This window comes from Erpetoichthys calabaricus, chromosome 10, assembly GCF_900747795.2.
Source record: "Erpetoichthys calabaricus chromosome 10, fErpCal1.3, whole genome shotgun sequence".
In the NCBI taxonomy this organism is placed as follows: domain Eukaryota; kingdom Metazoa; phylum Chordata; class Cladistia; order Polypteriformes; family Polypteridae; genus Erpetoichthys; species Erpetoichthys calabaricus.
The window spans coordinates 167,490,196-167,509,569 of record NC_041403.2 but is presented as its reverse complement, the minus strand read 5'-3'; the positions used below and the strand labels follow the sequence as shown (position 1 = coordinate 167,509,569).

Sequence of the window (19,374 nt, the reverse complement as noted above, 5' to 3'; positions counted from 1 at the left end):
AAACATACAGCCAAAGTCATTAAGAACTATCTTCAGCGTAAAGAAGAACAAGAAGTCCTGGAAGTGATGGTATGGCCCCCACAGAGCCCTGATCTCAACATCATCGAGTGTGTCTGGGATTACATGAAGAGACAGAAGGATGTGAGGAAGCCTACATCCACAGAAGATCTGGGGTTAGTTCTCCAAAATGTTTGGAACAACCTACCAGCCGAGTTCCTTCAAAAACTGTGTGCAAGTGTACCTAGAAGAATTGATGCTGTTTAGAAGGCAAAGGGAGGTCACACCAAATATTGATTTGATTTAGATTTCTCTTTTGTTCATTCACTGCATTTTGTTGATTGATGAAAATAAATGATTAACACTTCCATTTTTGAAAGCATTCTTTGTCTACAGCATTTTTTCACACCTGCCTAAAACTTTTGCACAGTACTGTATGTATATACTAGGGTACTCTGCCCCCCTGCTCGTTTTGCTCGCCAACCCCCGTGTTTGGTTTACCGGATATACAATACAATTGATTTTTGTATAGCCCAAAATCACACAAGAAGTGCCGCAATGGGCTTTAACAGGCCCTGCCTCTTGACAGCCCCCCAGCCTTGACCCTCTAAGAAGACCAGAAAAAACTCCCAAAAAAAAAAAAAACCCCTTGTAGGTAAAAAAATGGAAGAAACCTCGGGAAAGGCAGTTCAAGGAGAGACCCCTTTCCAGGTAGGTTGGGCGTGCAGTGGGTGTCAAAAAGAAGGGGGTCAATACAATACAGTACAACACATAGAACAGAATAAATCTTCAATACAATATAAAAATAAAAATCTAGAAGTACGGAGTAGAATTTCACATTAGATGATATCACAGAATATGATTTGGATTTGTTTTAAGTCCTGGAGACCTCATTCATCAAGCTGCCTCCCCCATTTTGCCATTCCACATCTGAAATAGCGCTAATCCGATGAAAGGACCCCTCATTCCCACGTCCCCATTCATCAGGGATGACTTTACCTTAGGCAGGCAATCTACAATTTAAAGAGATTGTTATTTTCTTGTGAATTGTTACAAATGCATTATTTTCACTTTTACTTTAAAAACTTTTGTAAAAACCGATACTTGTTTCTTTATTTCCTGCCCCGTGCGTGGTTACATCTCTTTCTTCCCAGACGTATAATGCTGCTCGTGTTGTGAAGGGTGTTGCGGCTGAACGTATGCTAAGGATATGCCTTTGGATCATTTGCTGTCTTTTTGCTGCTTGCTAGCTGCCTCTTCTGCCTGTCGCATGGCGTTGTTTTAACAGCTGCGAGCACACGATGCTTGCCTGCCAAAAGCAATCCAACAACTGCTAGCTTAGAGGTCTGTTGACTTGCTTTACATGATGGCTCACTGCCTGGTCTCGCATGATGTTGTAAAAGCAATACCTGTCTTTTATTACTGGCCCCGAGCGTGGTTGAATTCTTTCTTGCAGGATGTATAACGCTGCTCACGTTAGGTTGGGGTAGCTGTTGTCGTGCTGCCCTTCAATCTTTTTAAAGCCTGTACAGTTGCTGTCCTTTTTACTACGGCCCTGGGACAATCTCTTGGCACCAAGTCTCATGTTTACGGTCCCCGCGAGACACACCGTGGCAAGTCTCCTTGGTCTCGCGGGTCTTTAAAATGTCTTTCGAGATGATCACGTATTGTAGCCTCGCATTTGCTTCCCAGGACAGGAATTCTTTTTACAATAGAGAGATGTATGTATGTTGCATAGTTTACTGTCAAATAATGCAAAGAGTATACAACACGTGTTTCACCCTAACTATGCAACATTCTATGATCTGCTTCTTGCAACTGAAGAGGGCACCATGGCAGATGTTTGCTGACTTGCAGACCAACCACAATCGTTACCTGGTAGGTAACCACCCATACAATCAGATTGTGATTCAGACTATGAATGCCATGAATATAAATATCCATCCATTTTCCAACCCGCTGAATCCGAACACAGGGTCACGGGGGTCTGCTGGAGCCATTCCCAGCCAACACAGGGCACAAGGCAGGAACCAATCCCGGGCAGGGTGCCAACCCACCGCAGGACACACACAAACACACCCAAATATAAATATATATAATCCAATGTCTGTGTGTCTGTCTTTCCACTTTTCACGAGAGAACTACTTAACAGATTTAGATCGGGTTTTTGTCTAGAATTTGCTTGAACATTCTGGTTGATTTTGCAACTTCTCTTATTCTGCTAAGGATCAAAGTTCGCTTGCAGGAGTGAGATATTCGTGCTAATCCAAGACAGAGGCTGTGGGCCAAGGGGAGTGGGAAGCGTGACGTCGGGAGTGGGGAGTCAGTCGGTCTACCTCCGCGTGTTGGAGCGCACCTCGCCTCTGCTTAGCTTGCGATGCCTGTTTGCTTATTGATTTTTAAAGGTTGTCCTGTTTTACTGCTACGTGGGCGGAGCCACAGGGGACAGCTAGTACCGTATAACCGAGAGACAGAGATGAAAGGCACCATATAATAGGCAGATCTGGAAGGCACTAGATAATAGAGGGAGATGTGAAAGGCACAGTATAATATACAGAGAGAGGCACCATATAATATGGAGACATGAAAATCACCATATAATATACATCTCAAAGGCTTAATATAATATACATACAGATGTGAAAGGCACTATATAATATGCATATGAAAGGCATCATATTATATGCACAGAGACAAATAGATCTAAATGGCGGCATATAATAGAGAGATATGAAAGGTACAATATAATGTGCAGTTAGATACACTTGAAAGGCACCATATTATATGCACCCAGACATATAGACTTTAAAGGTGCTATATAATAAAGAGAAATATGAAAGGCATTGTATAACATGCAGAAAGACAGACAGATCTGAAAGACACTATAAAATAGTGATATGAAAGTCACTGTATAATATGCAGACCGACACATCTGAACGGTATTTTATATGCACACAGATTATGTAAACTTGAAAGGTGCTATATAATAGAGACAGGCATCATATACTGAAAAACAGATTGATCTGAAAGGCACTATATAATGGAGGTATTGTATAATATGCAGTATCACACACGTGTGAGTAGGAGGCAGCTAAAGGGCTTGAGTAATTGTAATTCTACACCAGACCAGGGGGTGGCGAGGTGCACTGACTGTCTCTCTCAGTTCCCTGCAGACCTTTCTCAGGAGATCCCACCGGGTCCCGGCACCTATGATGATGTCACTTCCGGTCCCGCTGTTTATGATGACGTCACTTCCAGTCCCGGCGCCTATGAATATGTCACTTCCGGTCCCGCTGTTTATGATGATGTCACTTCCAGTCCCGGAGCTTATGATGGTGTCACGTCCGGTCCCGAAGACATCACTTCCCCCACCGGCCTTTAAAGCCGCCATCTTTTCTCATGATGATCAGTTCTGTTCTGGACTCTGTGCTATGAACAACTCTTTATCAAATTCTAAGCAACTTTGCAGCCAGGAAACAATATACGAGTGACTGCCCCCAACCTTTATGATGTCTGTGACTCATTCTTGTGACAGAAGAGACAGAACCAAAAGGTACTAGACAAAGAGAGATAAATGGCATTGTATCATATTTGGAAGGCACTATATAATATGCAGACAGATAGATGGACACTGCTATATAATAGTGAGAGATGGATATGAAAGGCACCACATACTATGCAGACAAATATATATGAAAGCCATATTATATGCCCACAGACAGATCCAAAAGGCACTATATAACAGAGAGAGAGTTATGAAAGGCATTGCATAATAAGCAGAAAGACAGAGAGATGTGAAAGGTATTATAGAACACAGATATGAAAGGCATCCACCTTAATCAAAAAGTGTCTGTCTGTGTGTGTGTCAGTCTAGTTGCCGTGTCTCTGTCATTCCAACAGATGGTGCATCACAAACATTAGCACTGCTTTTACAAATCCTGTACCAAATGGTATGTAACAGAGGCGGACAGACCGCACTGCAAAGGTTAATGTGGAGGTCTGCGCTAATTACTTGGATTTCAGTCCGTCTTGGACGGGTTGCACCGCTCGTTCTATAATATGCAGTTAGTCAGACAGATCCAAAAGGCGCTATATAATACAGACAAATATGAAAGGCACCGTATAATTTGCAGAGAGGTAGAAACAGCACACAACCACTGTTCTGCCCTAACTGAAGAAAAGGAAGCTGCACGGTGCAGGGATCAGGAGATGAAGTGTAGTCAAATAATTTGCCCAAAGATTATTACAAAAATTGCTAAAAACCAACATAAAACCAAAATCACAGTCCAAAAATCTTACCAATCAATCACTGATTCTCGACCCTCACAGAGGATCCACAAACTCGGATAAACCAGGAAGTGCAAAGTGCTGACCTTTATACTGTTGCCATGGTGATGTCACACACTGCCCACATTTAAGAACAACAGAGAATGTTTCTCTACTATAATATCAGCTGGGCCCAAAGGTGGCCTAAGTGTGAAATGGGGTACTACCTTTATCAAGCACACAGTTGCCTCTCGCCCCCTGGTGGTTAAGATAGACAGCAGCCAGTGAGCTGGATGTGTGGACCCCGCAGACGTGATGCTGGATGAACCCTTCAACCTTCCAACAAAGCAGGGGAGTGTGGAGTGCAACGCAAACACTTAAACATCCTGCTTCCTTCCCTCTCCTCATGCATATGACTGTCATTTATTTTGATATACGGCGTCAGAGACGGGCACGGATTGTCACATGCGGAGCATGTTATGGTCAAGCCAAGGGTCCTCCCCTGGCTGATATTTAAATTGCTACTTTTAATCTTCTTTGTTCTGTTTTCATTATTGTCCATTGTTTTTCTGTTTTTTATTGAACGGTTCATTTAGTATTTGCCTAATTATGTATGACCTGATAATTTTATTCCGTTTAGTCTCTCTATTATAAAAGAAAATCTTGAGACGAGACTATTGCCAAGAGATTTTTTCAAGTCCCACCCTCCTCTCTACCATTTCCGGTTCACGGCCCACGCCTGCGGCCCTCTCTCCTCTCATTGGTGTGAATGCTTTGGTCGGACACACTTCCTGTGCTCTCAGCTCTTATAAATTTTAACGTTTTCCTCACTTTAAGCTCCCAATTAAAGTAGACTTATTATGTCCACATCTAATTGAACAATTTCATCCCGAAGGGATATCAACAGAAGAAATGAGTACACGGGCAATCCTAGCACAGAGAAACGATGAAGTCAAACGAATAAACGTGAAAATTGTCGACCGGTTACACGGCAAATTAGTTAAATGCGTATCAATAGACTCTGCTGAAACAGTTGGTGGTGATGGTGCGGAAGATGAAAACATCAGCTTACAATATCACAAAGAATAGCAACAACCGTTAACACCGTTGGGTCTTCCACCGCACGAATTACTGTAGAAAGAAGGACGTATCGTAATGTAATTGCGTAATTTATGTCTGAGTGATGGGCTATGCAATGGAACAAGATTAGTTGGATTCAAAATTGGTCGAACAATTCTGACATTAAAATCTTAACAGGCGACAAGAAAGGTAATGTAGTCCATCTAACATGAGACACCAAAGGAGATCTTGATATGCCATTCGTATTAAAATGTTTACAGTTTCCCATTAGAATAGATTTTGCTATGACAATTAACAAATCACAGGGACAAACATTTGAAAAAGTCAGTTTATTTATTAGAGAGAAAGAAACGAAATTCACTCACGGGCAGTTATACGTCACGTTGTCACGATGAAAGTCCAAACATGGAATCAAAATTCAATGCGATAGTGACGAAAAGTTAATTCGAAAAATTGTTTTTACTGAACTTTTACAGTAAAAGTGTAAGTTTAAAAAGTATTTGCGTGTTAATTTCAAAGTCAAACAGAACGAAAATGTATAATGCAATGAATACCTCTAACACAACTTGAAACATAATTTTCTTTCAATGTGTTACATTTTACTATTTTATGATATGATTAATTCCATCCATCCATTTTCCAACCCGCTGAATCCGAACACAGGGTCACGGGGGTCTGCTGGAGCCAATCCCTGCCAACACAGGGCACAAGGCAGGAACCAATCCCGGGCAGGGTGCCAACCCACCGCAGGACACACACAAACACACCCATACACCAAGCACACACTAGGGCCAATTTAGAATCGCCAATCCACCCAACCTGCATGTCTTTGGAATGTGGGAGGAAACCGGAGCGCCCGGAGGAAACCCACGCAGACATGGTGAGAACATGCAAACTCCACGCAGGGAGGACCCGGGAATCGAACCCAGGTCTCCCAACTGCGAGGCAGCAGCATATGATTAATTACTCGCTGTAATGTAAAATAGTTACTTCTATTATGCATATGTAACAATTCCCATGAAAATAACAAATCTGTTTAAACTGTACATCCGCTTCCCCATACACGAGTGGCAGATCCGCAAACGCTAGCGTGTAGCACCCGCCTGGGGTTTGGTGAGCGAAGCGAGCGGGGGTGTGTGTTCAGAGCCCCCTAGTTATTATATAGCATCAATGTGTATTTGGTGAGTGAATCTATAAGAGACGGGGCCACTCGTTCATCACTGTTAAGGGACCACCCCCAGGCTCTATAAAAGCATACTAGGAACTGAAGTCCAGCGCGGTTTACTCAAAGGCATGCTGGTGCTGGTAGGATTTGTGAGTATTCAATTTTTTTCACTCTCAACTATTTTTTGCTTCACTTACTTGGATTTTCTTGTGGTTTTCATATTGCCTCTCATTTGCTTTCGATTATTACCGGTTAGGCGAGTCCTTTTTGCTTATTTCTTTGAAGTAATGTGTTGTATTTATTTCCTGTTCCTCCACTAAATCCTTCTTTTATAAAGTTCTTTGTTGCTCTGTATAAGCCAGGGGTTGGCGGTGATCCCCTCCTTTGTGGTGCACTTTTTCAGGGCATTTCTTAGTATATTTTTTGTATGTTACTTTTGAAGCACATTTTCGTCTGGCATAGGCTACAGCAGGGGTGGGCAACGGTGGTCCTGGAGGGCCACAGTGTTTACAGGTTTTCATTCCAACCCAGTTGCTTAATTTGAAACCAATCCTTGCCAATCTAACACCTTATTTAATTTTATGTCTTTTTAGTCTGCAATGTAGAGTTCATAAATTGTAGATCACCCAATTGATTTGAAGCCTAAAACATAGAATTTTCAGTGTGACAAATTTTTCTATCAAGCTTTTTATTAAATAAAACAGTGCATGATGAGCATACACAGTGTGGTACCCGGCGGGGGTTTATGCCTGGCCAGGATGCCCAGAGGAGGGCTTGTGCCTCCTCCAGAACACGAGGGGGCGTCCTCCCTGGTTGCTGTGGGGGCCACGGGTACAGAGCTTGGAAGCTCAATCCTGTAGGGGCCCGTGGTCACAGCCAGGGGGCGCCCCGATGCCTTGGGAGCCCTAGACCTCAGTACTTCTGCCACACCTGGAAGTGCTGGGGGGAAGAGTATTGGGGGCACCTGCAGGACTTCCGGATACACCGACAGAGCTTCCGCCACACAGGGGTGTGGCTACAGAAGCCTTCAGGATGCACCTGGAGTCCATCCGGGGTGTATAAAGGGGGGTGCCTCCCTCCAGTCAGGGGCAAAAGTCGGGTGGAAGAGGAAGAAGCTTGGTGAAGAGGAGTGGAGCCGGACCACAGACTTGGAGAAAGCGTTGTGTTGTGGCCAAGGACTCAAGGGGTGATTGGTGCTGCGGCACTGGGATTGTGCACTTGAACTGTAAATATAATGTATAATAAACGTGTGTGTGGTGAAACCAACATGTCTACCTGTCTGTGTCCGGGCTGTTCCCCACAACAGATATAAATGGGAACAAGCGAGATGGAGAACTGCCGGCTGCTTTGTCATTTTCATCTTACTGCTAATGAGGAGCCATTAATACCCTGAAGGCAGCTGATTAAGATTGAAATAAGCAATTAAGGTGGGGGGGGGGGGGGGGAACCTTAACAAGCAAGGCCACTAAAATGAAGCATCAAAATGTCACCTGAGCAATAAGGGCTTCATCAGCAATAATTGACTTCTCGTGAAGAAACTGGGTTGGAACAACTGCGGCTCCCCAGGACCGACATTGCCCACCCTTAGGCTAGAGGGAAGCAAGGCTGCCTTCTGGTGCACCTCCTCTAGGCAGGCTGGTGGGATTCAGGCCTGCTTCCCTTGCAAGACTCCATTGACTTTGTGAGATAAATCATAACAGAGCAGCACAAACATTTAAGGCAAATAAACTGGGAACTAAATGGTTACCAATATGTAACCTGGGCCTAGAAGCAGAGCCTTCTACCCCTTCAGCTACAGCGCAAGTGACTGCTGAGGCAACTCGAGCCCGTCAGCAAGCGAAGGGTTAAACGGCCTGTTCTCGGTTCCTTCGAAAGGCTCAGCGCAGAAAGATACGATCAGCTGCATCATTTCCTGCCATTCTTGGGACACGGCGACAGAAGAAAGGGAGCCAGACGAGGCGCACAATGACCGCTGGGAGCCAAAAGTAGCGCCAGAACCCTCATTCAGGGGCAGCTGTGGGAAAGGCGGATGGGCAACGAGAGAGAAAGAGAAACAGAGCGACGCACGTGTGTCAGTGCTTGATTGGAGAACAAAAGTGAGATTTTTCCCAAAAAAAAAAAAAAGTTTTACGATAAAATGACCAAAGACCCCAAACCCGCCACTCCATGCTGTCATATCTCAGCTAGGGTTCCTCCTCTGGCAGGGATACAAGTTCATGTCTTTTTTTGTTCATTTTTGATTTGTGAATGTATGTACTTAATGTTCATTCTTTGTTTTTGGCTTTGTCTATGTTTCCATGTAGACTGTGTTATGTCCTGTGTGTTTTAGGGGTGGTTCCCCCAAGAGGTGGGGCTACCTGCTAATCACTGACGGGGACGCCCACCACCCTGTAAGTCTGGAGGATCTTTCTGGCAGTTTATTTCAAATGGGCTTACAAGCGTTTGGCGAGGTTTCCTCCTCCATATACTGATGCTACCAATGGCTCTCTAGATCAGGGGTGGACAACGTTGCTCCTGGAGGGTCGCAGTGGCTGGAGGTTTTGATCCAACCCATTTTCTTAATGCGAAGTGCTGATGAAGCACTTATTGCTCAAGTGACATTTTCATGCTTCATTTTAGTGATCTCGCTTGTTAAGGTTCCTCCCCCTTAACTGCTTATTTCAATCTTAAACAGCTGCATTCACTGTCTTTAATGGCTCCTTATTAGCAATAAGATGAAAATGACAAAGGAGCCAGCAGTTCTCCAGCTAACTCATTTCCTTTTACATCTGTGTGGATTCATCAGGCACTAAACATTTAAAGAGAAAAGTGTGACAGACTGAAAATGTTGCGTTTTTAGGCTTCAAATCATTTGGATGATATCCCTGGAAAGGAAAAAATCTACGATATAAGAGCCTAACATTGGAGACCAAGAAGATATAAAATTAAATAAGGTCTGAGAGTGGCAAGGACTGATTTCTAATGAAGCAATTGGGTTGGACTGAAAACTTGCAGCCACTGCAGCCCTCCAGGACCGACACTGCCCAACCCCTGCTCTAGATCCTGGATCTCAGCCTCGAAACACTCCAGCAACTCCACTGTGGTCTCCTACGCACTGAGGTCACTGCAGGTCTTCTTTCTAATCCTGCTTCTGATGCTGACAGATAAGCTTTTGTTTACATGGCTCACAATCCTCAAAGGGTCCACTCGTCTTTGCCGCACTACATGTAATTCTGCAGGCTTCCCTTTTTTAAAGGGTCCCCTGTCGCTGGCTCTGAAGCGGCCCATTTACATGATGGAATGGCAGCTCAGTCTATGGGGGACTTGTCCCTGGCTGTGTCAATTTATCAGCACCCTTGCAGTATTGTACATGGATCGTGTAATCTCATACCCATTAAGTTTATAAATAGGGGTGGAGGGGGACAGCAAAGTTGTACCTCGCTACAGGCGTCATCATTTCACGTGCGATGACACGTTTACCTCTACCTGCTGTCATATTCATTATACACCTTGATTTCGCAGTATTTGAACACAAAACATTATCAGAACTGACTCATACAATTTGCATATTTAAATATTTTAGACATCACCGTTAACAACAGGCGTAACGGGGAAAGGCGCTTTAAAATGTCTGAATGCTAATTATTCTCGGATGGAATTAAATCAAACAAGGTGACTTTTGTCACACACATAACGATCTCCCTTTTGTAATGAAAGACGTTGTAAGCAGACTATTAATCACCTCCATGTGCTTCACGTTTCTAAAACTTCAGATTCCCCTTCTGTGCACTTATGGTATATTTATATTTGAAAGACAAGGTATGAAAACAATGCCGGCGGCTCACATTGCCCCCTGCCATCAGCGTGAAAGGGCTACTCACCGAGGCCAAGAATGGGCACCTGAAGACCGTTAGCAAGGGCGACAGTCGGGCACTTCGCTAGTCGTGTCCAGGTTGCAGCCATTTCTACAAATCCATTAACTTACTATTTAAACTTCACGACCGCCGCGTTCACGCCTCTCCGGGCTGCACGACGATGTCGCATAGCATATTCCCGACTTACTTTACGGCTGCCGCTTGCCCAGGAGGCGCGAACGAATCGGTTTGCGGCTCGCGTGGGTAACGCGGAGAGAAGGCTGAAGTGTTGAGGGACGAGTGTCAAACGGTTACACTTTTCAAAGTGTGGAGAGCTGAGTGACGAAAAGAAATTACCAGCAAAAGTAAGAGTGGAAAAGGCAGCTGGAATTTCGGCTTTGGTGTTCAGGGAAGTTAAGACGTTGATTTCGTTGCTTTGACTTGTTTTGTAGGCGCGGTGCAGAAGGTGATGCTGTCATCATGCTCTACCTCATCGGGCTGGGCCTCGGAGACGCCAAAGATATCACAGTGAAGGGGCTGGAGATTCTGCGTGCCTGCAGCCGCGTGTACTTGGAAGCGTACACCTCCATCCTCACGGTGGGGAAGGAGGCGCTGGTGAGTGTGGCGTCCAAACGGGATGGGCGGGGCCTGGATGAAGGTTGCTACGGTGAGTATCATAGATACGCACACGGCCTCTGCTACTATTGGCCGACGAGAAGGGTCCGCATCCGCCATGTTGGAAAGGTATTCCTCGCTGGTAAACACAAACACGTGTATCGAGAGCGTTTGCTTGTGCTGTAACCTCCTTATAGAAGATTAATCGTGCCAAAATTAAACGCAATCAGGCGCGTTCACTACATTGCAGTTCAATTCAGATGCACATGGTGCAAGTAGTTTTGGCACGGTTTTATTAGATCGATAGATAGATAGATTGATACTTTATTAATTCCCAAGGGGAAATTCACATACTCCAGTAGCAGCATTATTAGATTAGATTATTTGTTAAAAAATGAAATGCCATCCAACATGTTAACTACATGGCAATGGGACATTTAATTTTGGCATGGTTTTATCGTGTCATAATTAAAAACATTCGACCAAGTGATGATTTTGTATTGCATTTTAAAATACGAGAAACTTTGTGTGCCGTAGTAAAAAGCAATCAACCATTATTCTTCCACATAGGAAATACAAACCAGTAGCTAAATTAAAACTAACCAAATTGCTGGCCCTTGTGTATTGGGATCCCTTCTTGCCTGTCTCTGGGTTCCTCCTCACTTTGCATCCAAAAGACTCCACCATTTGGAGGCATTCTATGCCATAGCTGCAGGTAAAGTTGTCACCTTTTATATGGAAAGCTAACCAGCTCATTCCAAGATGACAGTGCTGCTGAGAATGGTATCTAGGAGTGTGTATCTATGATTAGGATAATTAAGGGTAAATTATCAGTAAGGAAGGCTGTCTTGCAGAAAATATTCAATTCATAATTTTTTTTTTGTATCAGTATGCTGCTGCTGGAGAATGTGAATTTCCCCTTGGGATTAATAAAGTATCTATCTATCTATCTATCTAATGCATATGCCTCTTTAAGTGAATTTGAAGTCAATGGGTGGCTAGAGCATGTCCAGGCAGCCTCCAGTACAAGGCAGGAAACAACACTGGACTGAAAACCAGTCCATTGCAGCAGCTACTTGCCCATGCAGAAGAAGATTCAAATTGCCAGTTAACCAAACTCACAGGTCTTTAGAATGTGGAAGGGAAAACCAGAACACCTGGAGAAAACTCTCCGTGGAAATAAGGAGAACATACAAATTACAAACTTACAGCAACTGTTTTTATGATTCAAAATTAGGATGCTGGATCACTGAGACTACAACTGTAGCCGTTGTGTAGTCTCACAGATCCTGATGTATAATGCATTTGTCTGGAGTCAATCATGAGTGAATTTGGCTCAAAAGTGGGGTGGGGGGCATTAGATGGTTCACTCAGGTTGACATTTCTAAACTAATCCAGTGCCTCATGAAGGCAGAGCTCAGAGGAGGGAGTGGGGAGTTAAACAGTAAAGAGTAACAGTTCACTTGTTGACCTGGTCTGAGTGACAAACAGCCTCTGGTCATAATGAGTAAACCTTCAATAGATAAACATTTCCTAAGAAGACATGTTAAACATGTATGTGTGTCATGTTGCATAAAACACTTTGCGTTTTTCAAAAGGAAAGGATAAACACGTCTTTAAAACCAGGTTATGTTTGGCATTCAAAGGCATCACTGGGCTAGTGGTAAAAGTGAAGGATGCCCTTCTGCCGGCTTTATGTAGTGTCTGCTACTCTCAGTTACGACGATGCCGCCATAGTCGATGTGCTGTTGAAAGAACCCCACAGTTGTGACAGTATATGGTTCACTTGAACATATTATGCAATATTTTCATTTTGCCAAGGATCAATTCTATTATCATCTGGCAGTGGATTTGCTGACCTGGCAGCCTGACTTAGGTCCTTAGTATTGCATCTTGTGGGTACAGCAGGAACAAGAGCAAAGATGTAGGCAACAGTTTGACTTGAGACTCGTCACCCACATCTCATTTCTTGGCATTCTTTCACGTGCATGATTAAAAGCAAATATAACTTTGGGTAGGATTTTTGGATTGTGAGTGAAAGATTTTTTTTTCCCCAATTAATGTAAAGTGCCCATCCATTCATTGTGGTGCCCATTTTTCCACTTCAGAGTAACTATGGAGCTATCCATTCATTTAGTGAACCTGCATAATCCACTTCTAGGATTGCGTGGCACCAGAAGCCTAGCCTGGCAGCATTGGCAACAAGGCAGGAGCCAATTGTTGAGTATGTACCAGTCAATTGTAGTGTGCACTCACATATACAAATCAACTTGACCTAAAACGTGCATCTTTGGAACGTTGGGAGGATAATGGGAATGTCTGTAGAAAAACCTCCACAGATGTGAGAAAAGCAATGTGCAAGTTCCACAAAGAAAGTGCTTGGCCATAGATTTGAACCCAGGACTCTGGAGCAGTGAAGCAGTAGCATTTATCACTATGCCAGCATGCCACCCCATGATATATGACCAGTAGTTTAATGTCAGGATGAAGATGCCCCTGTTTTTAAACCTTGCAAATCTATCACCTCCAAGCCAGCTTTCCAGCCTTATATAATTGAATCCTTCAGTACAGAGTTCTCAGCTGGAAATGTGGAAAAGTGGCTCTGAGGCTAAGGATCTGCGCTGGCATCCCGAAGGTTGCCGGTTCGAATCCCCATCACTGCCAAAAGAGATGCTACTCTGCTGGGCCCTTGAGCAATGCCCTTAACCTTCAATTGCTTCAGGGGCGCTGTACAATGGCTGACCCTGCGCTTTGACCCCAAGGGGTATGCGAAAAGATGAATTTCACTGTGTGTTGTCCTGTATAACTATCCATCCATCCATTTTCCAACCCGCTGAATCCGAACACAGGGTCACGGGGGTCTGCTGGAGCCAATCCCAGCCAACACAGGGCACAAGGCAGGAACCAATCCCGGGCAGGGTGCCAACCCACCGCAGGACACACACAAACACACCCACACACCAAGCACACACTAGGGCCAATTTAAAATCGCCAATCCACCTAACCTGCATGTCTTAGGACTGTGGGAGGAAACCGGAGCGCCTGGAGGAAACCCACACAGACACGGGGAGAACATGCAAACTCCACGCAGGGAGGACCCGGGAAGCAAACCCAGGTTCCGAGGTCTCCCAACTGCGAGGCAGCAGCGCTACCCACTGCGCCACCGTGCCGCCCTGTATAAAATCTATCTATCCGGCGCCGCCGTGAGTGGCAGCCTTTTCAGCAGCTCCGTGTATCAGTATGCTGCTGCTGAAGAATGTGAATTTCCCATTGGGATTAATAAAGTATCTATCTATCTATCTAACTATGTATGTGACAAATAACTAAAGAATTATTATTATTATTATTATAATAAATGCAGATTGGCCTTATTGGTGTTGACATGACCGGAATCAGTTGATTGTGTTTCAGCTGAAATTGTGCAACAAAACACGTGTTTATATCCATTACGAGCGACCACAGAATGTCACTTTTACATACTGTACAGTTTTTGGATTATTGCTGTGCAAGACCTGGTGGCGTCCAGTGTTAAAGACTGTAATGAATCTCTCCATGCTCTGCAACTGCCGGTGATGATGTGCGTATATCTGTTTGCTGAGATGTGTTTAAAAGGTATTTGAGATTAACTAACTGTGTGGCGCTTGGAATTTTCAGGAGGAGTACTACGGTCGAGAGCTGATCCTTGCAGATAGGGAGACGGTGGAGCAGGAGGCAGATGAGATTCTGAGAGGAGCAGACCAGACAGATGTGGCTTTCCTGGTAGTTGGCGATCCTTTTGGGTAAGTGTTTATGGCATTATTGTAATTGTGAAATAATGTAATTCAGTTGATGGGTTACTACCTTCTCCTGTCCTGAAGGTGGTAAGCTGTTTTCCTTTTGGTTTTAACTGTAGCCAGGCTGTCACTTCATCTTGGTGTCAGGCCTACCAATTCTGTTTGGAATCGATCAATAAATCAAACTTCATTTCATATAATGTCATTAAAAGGCAGTCACATTATAAGCTGAAATACATGGCTATAAAGATTCCATTACAGTATTATGCTTTCAGAGTGAACAATGCATTAAAATTTACGCTGCAAATAATTAGCAAAATTACAGTTCTGGAAAAGCGTCAAAGTATACCCGACAAATTCTCACTACGAGCATAAAGGAGTTTTACAAATCAAGCACAGTTGCAGTATTTAAAGGTGGGAATGTTTTGGTATAATACAGAGGATAGCATGTTGCAACGGTGACATCCATTCATTTACTGAAGATGTGCCATCCACTTAGAGCATTCTGGGGAACCACAGCCTGGCCTGGCAGCATCAGGTGTAAGGCAAGCAAGATCCATGAGCAGTGGGCAGTCCACCTTCACATCATCTTCCACACTCATCTCAGGAGAATTCAGAATTGCTAATTATCATTTAGCACACAAGCCTTTTTGGTATAGGAACAAAAGCAGGGTATCTGTGGTAATACCACATAGACATGAGGAGAACATGGAACTCCACATAGACAATGTGGAAAGATCAGTCCAGATCACAGTCAGACAGACAGACCACAGGAGTCTCAACACATACACGTTTATTTTCTCCTCTTCAGCCTTTACACAACACATTGCACAAATCACCCCAATTGGGCTCAGTCCCGTCTTTCTTTCTCTCTCTTCTCTGCCGCCTTCACTCCTCCACTCTCAAGCTCTGCCTCCCGACTCCGGTTCCCCGAATGGAGTGAGGCGGCCCCTTTTATGTTGCACCCGGATGTACTCCAGGTGCACCCTGATGATTTTCCTGCAGCACTTCCTGGTGTGGCGGAAATGCTGTAGTCCAGGGCTTCCGGGATCTTCCAAGAACCCCCTAGCGGTGGCCACGGTCCCCAACAGGGTTGAGCTTCCAAGCTCCAAGTCTGTGGTCCCGATGCAATCCCGGGGGACTGTTCTCTTGTGTCCCAGGGAAGGTATTATCCCTGTCCTGGTCCTTCCCTTCTCCAGGCATCCCGGTGGGGCAAGGTCCCCGGTTGTCTGCCACAACAGTAACCACGCCAGAGTTTGAACCCATCCCCTGGAGCTGTGAGGCAGTGACACTAACCACTGTACCACCATGCTGACGTACAATATAAAACTGATGTAGTATGAGTGACATTTTCAGTGCTGCATATTAGGTCACTGCAGTATACTTTGAGATACTAGTAGCTCAGTAAATTGCTAGTATACATTAAAAGACAACCATTAATAGCCAGAGATAACAGATGAGTCTTCAGTGTGTGTGTGTGCGTGTCCAGACAAACTGACCAAGGCAGAGAGTTCTGGAGCAACCCAAGGTCACCATGAGTTTTGCTGGTTTATGCACTCTTGGATATGGCTCTTATATGTAGACGTCATAATTTGGTCAGTGGCATGTTGTTTTGTCTTGGTACCGTAATATTTTATTCTCCTTTCCCTTTTTGTATTATTAATATGTAGCCTTTGTCAGAAGGCCTCAAATCTCACAGATTTAGCACTGTTAATAAGGTATTATACCATAACTTCTCCCCACCTTCCCTTCTAATAATAATAATAATAATTCTTTACATTTATATAGCACTTTTCTCACTACTCAAAGCGCTCTCCACACAGGGAGGACCCAGGAATCGAACATACAATCTCCTTACTGCAAAGCAACAGCACTACCACTGCGCCACCTGTGAGGATTCTACATTTATAACCTCAGGCAATTAGGTGTAGTAAAAGACAAGCAGGAGTTAAGTTACAATTTAAATAATGTATTATTGATAATATTCATAAATAATAGCAATATGCAAAGTACATTTGAATATTGTCAACCATACAACCTGGTAAATGTTGATGTGTAGTTTCAGGCGGCACACAGACTTGTTAGTTACTTAAAATATCTCTAGTTAAGGCATCATTTGTGGTCAACTTTCTTCAGAACTCAGTATGGCTGCCTAGCTGTGCCCTTCATTGTGTTGTCCTTTTCAGTTTATGGTGTGTGATGGTCTTTCATTGGTGAGGTAAAGCAAGCAAATTTCTAGGTTTTCTGACCAACACCTACAGCCAATAGGGCATCGTGGTACTCAAAGGCTTTTGATACAAGCCAGTTCTAAACAGCCATGCTGCCCAATGGGGGGACAGAAAACACTCACACCTGCCCCCTAAAACTACATGTTAAGGTAATGCTTGGCAGTTAGGCAGCCTGGCTTTCCTGTTGGGGTTGAGAGAGAGTCCTGAATAGAAACATTTACCAAACTTTGCTCACTTAGTCCTAGGGGGTTAAACATGAATGCTACTCACTATTGTAACACTAATATTACATTGCTTTGCCTAAGTTACAAATAAGACATACAAAATATTTATCAACATGTATGCAAAATGTCACATCACAACACACGTCTATGTGGTCTTTGCTTGTTTTTTTATTTATTTATTTATTTTTTATGGTGTATTGTTTGTTCAAATTCTGAAAAGCAAGGGGTAGCTCTTCAGGACAGTCTTCTGTCATGGGTGGCTGCTTGCAATGACTGACTAAGCTGTGAAATGAAAGGTCATTTGAGGGAGACACTTGACTGACCGATGTGTTTGTATCACCATAACCTGCAAGTAGAATGTGGAGTTAGTACCACATGCAGGGTGGTATGAGTTTTTAGTGCAACAGAATGTAGGCTGGGTGGGTTGTCTGCCAGTTCCATTATTAGCTAGCGAAGCCATTTCTTTGCATTAAAACAGCTGTTGGAGATCACTTTTTTCTTTTTTAATAGCACACAAGAGCTTTGGAATTCAGAAGATTGAGTCCGCTTTTTTTCTCCTTCTTCGTCATCAAGTTCCAGACCACTAAAACCAGATAAATTGTTCAGCGCTTAATTTGTTTTTCAGGACCACTTTTATTAAATGTGGTGTAATTAATTCAGAGGAATCCTGCACAATTTACTGACACCTGCTTTTAATTTAAACCTGCAGTAACCAACGGTTTGCAGACTACTTTCCCAAGCTGAAACCACTCTATTGCCACTTGTAATTCTTCCAGTATCTCATTGCCACCGCGTGTAAGCGATTTTACAGGACGCTGTTTTCAGCGTGGGTCTGTGCATCCCCCTCTCTGCATTTTGGGTTTAAATGGTAAAGGGAATGGCATTAAAAGCAGGGGCTTCCATTCCGTGTGTCACCTCAGCCAATGACTCCCTGTGTGTTTATTTAAGTGGTGTCACCTCGCTGGCATTCCTAGGAGGTGGCCGTGTTGTCCATTTGGTTAAAGATTAAAAGCTAAGTTTCTAATTAAGTGTTGCTCAGCATGGGTTTTGAACACTTTGTCAATTTATATGTAACGTAACACAATCTAAATGAGTGGTGTGATACCAGCAAGTCCACAGTTCAAATTCCACTCAACTACTGAATCCCACGTGGCTGTTTTGCATCCTTTGGAGGTTCCTTGGATGCCTTTCCCAAATCCCTTTGAATGGTGCAGCATTCACATGCTTTTGGAAATTCACTACCCAATAGGAACCTCTAAGTGAACGTGCATACACCTGGTAGCTACCAATGGGAGAATTTTGATATAACTTTGTTAGTTGTATTTATTGAGTGCTGACGTAACCCTTAACTTCTACTTCATTTTGCTGGAGATAACCACCAGTGCCAAAAAAAGGTGTTTTTGGTTGCTTTGTTTATGGAGCGTTGCAGTAGTCTGCTAATACATCTTTATTTGAAAAAATGAGTAAAGCAGCATATCAGCAGCTTCTTCACGTTTCTGCTAAGCCTTATCTAAAGTTGAATCTGCTCTGCGTTTTTGCATGCTCAGTGATTTTCCTGTTCCCTCTGCTTTCTTGCATGTCACCACCAACGCTCCAGAATCGGCACTGATTACAGAAATATGATCTGTTATAACAGTTTCTCCAAACATATGACTGTAACATTAGTTGTCAAGAACAAAAGCACCACTGCTTTATGATTATATACTATGCTGTGGGTTTTTTGAGGCCTACAATTTCCATTCTGTATATGTTTTTGTCATTAATTATTATCACCCTAAAAACCTCTTTATTTTTGGCTTACAACAACCAAATACAGGAATGTCTCAGATGTTAAGAATTACTTTGCTTTTCTTCTGCAACTGGGAGCATAGCAGCCTACCTCAGATCTAAAGTGTTCATTATGAACAAATGTGAATGTGGGGTTGGGAAAAAGAAAGCTGAGATTCAAGGCGTTTCCGAGCTTAAAAAGTGTGAAAATGATTCAAACTTCAAATACAATTCTGGCCTATTGAATTCTACTTACGTCTAACCATAACCCTTCACTGCAGTCTTTCTATAAATTATTTCAGCTTTCCTCTCATTCTGTACTATTATTTATTACGTGGCACATTCCCTATCTATTTGTGTATCTATATATTGTGACAAAGGCGCTATACAAGCGCTCAACCCGACACAGACAGATTCAGGAGGCAC

The 19,374-nt window shown here is 43.5% G+C and overlaps 2 protein-coding genes across 3 annotated transcripts in view; one reads left to right on the top strand and one right to left on the bottom strand.

Moving 5' to 3' along the window:
• Positions 1–10,499, bottom strand: part of zgc:110366 (uncharacterized protein LOC550476 homolog) — a 67,407-nt gene extending 56,908 nt beyond the window's left edge. For both annotated transcript variants that reach the window (XM_051933049.1, XM_051933048.1), the window contains exon 1: positions 10,369–10,499. In XM_051933049.1, the coding sequence (XP_051789009.1) occupies positions 10,369–10,450 (82 nt within the window). In that variant the 5' untranslated portion in view covers positions 10,451–10,499. The remainder of the gene's footprint in view (positions 1–10,368) is intronic.
• A 67-nt stretch (positions 10,500–10,566) lies between these two features.
• Positions 10,567–19,374, top strand: part of dph5 (diphthamide biosynthesis 5) — a 42,883-nt gene continuing 34,075 nt past the window's right edge. Inside the window, exons 1-3 of the mRNA XM_028812423.2 lie at positions 10,567–10,706; positions 10,794–10,956; positions 14,611–14,735. Coding sequence (XP_028668256.1) covers positions 10,822–10,956; positions 14,611–14,735 — 260 coding nt within the window. The 5' untranslated portion in view covers positions 10,567–10,706; positions 10,794–10,821. The remainder of the gene's footprint in view (positions 10,707–10,793; positions 10,957–14,610; positions 14,736–19,374) is intronic.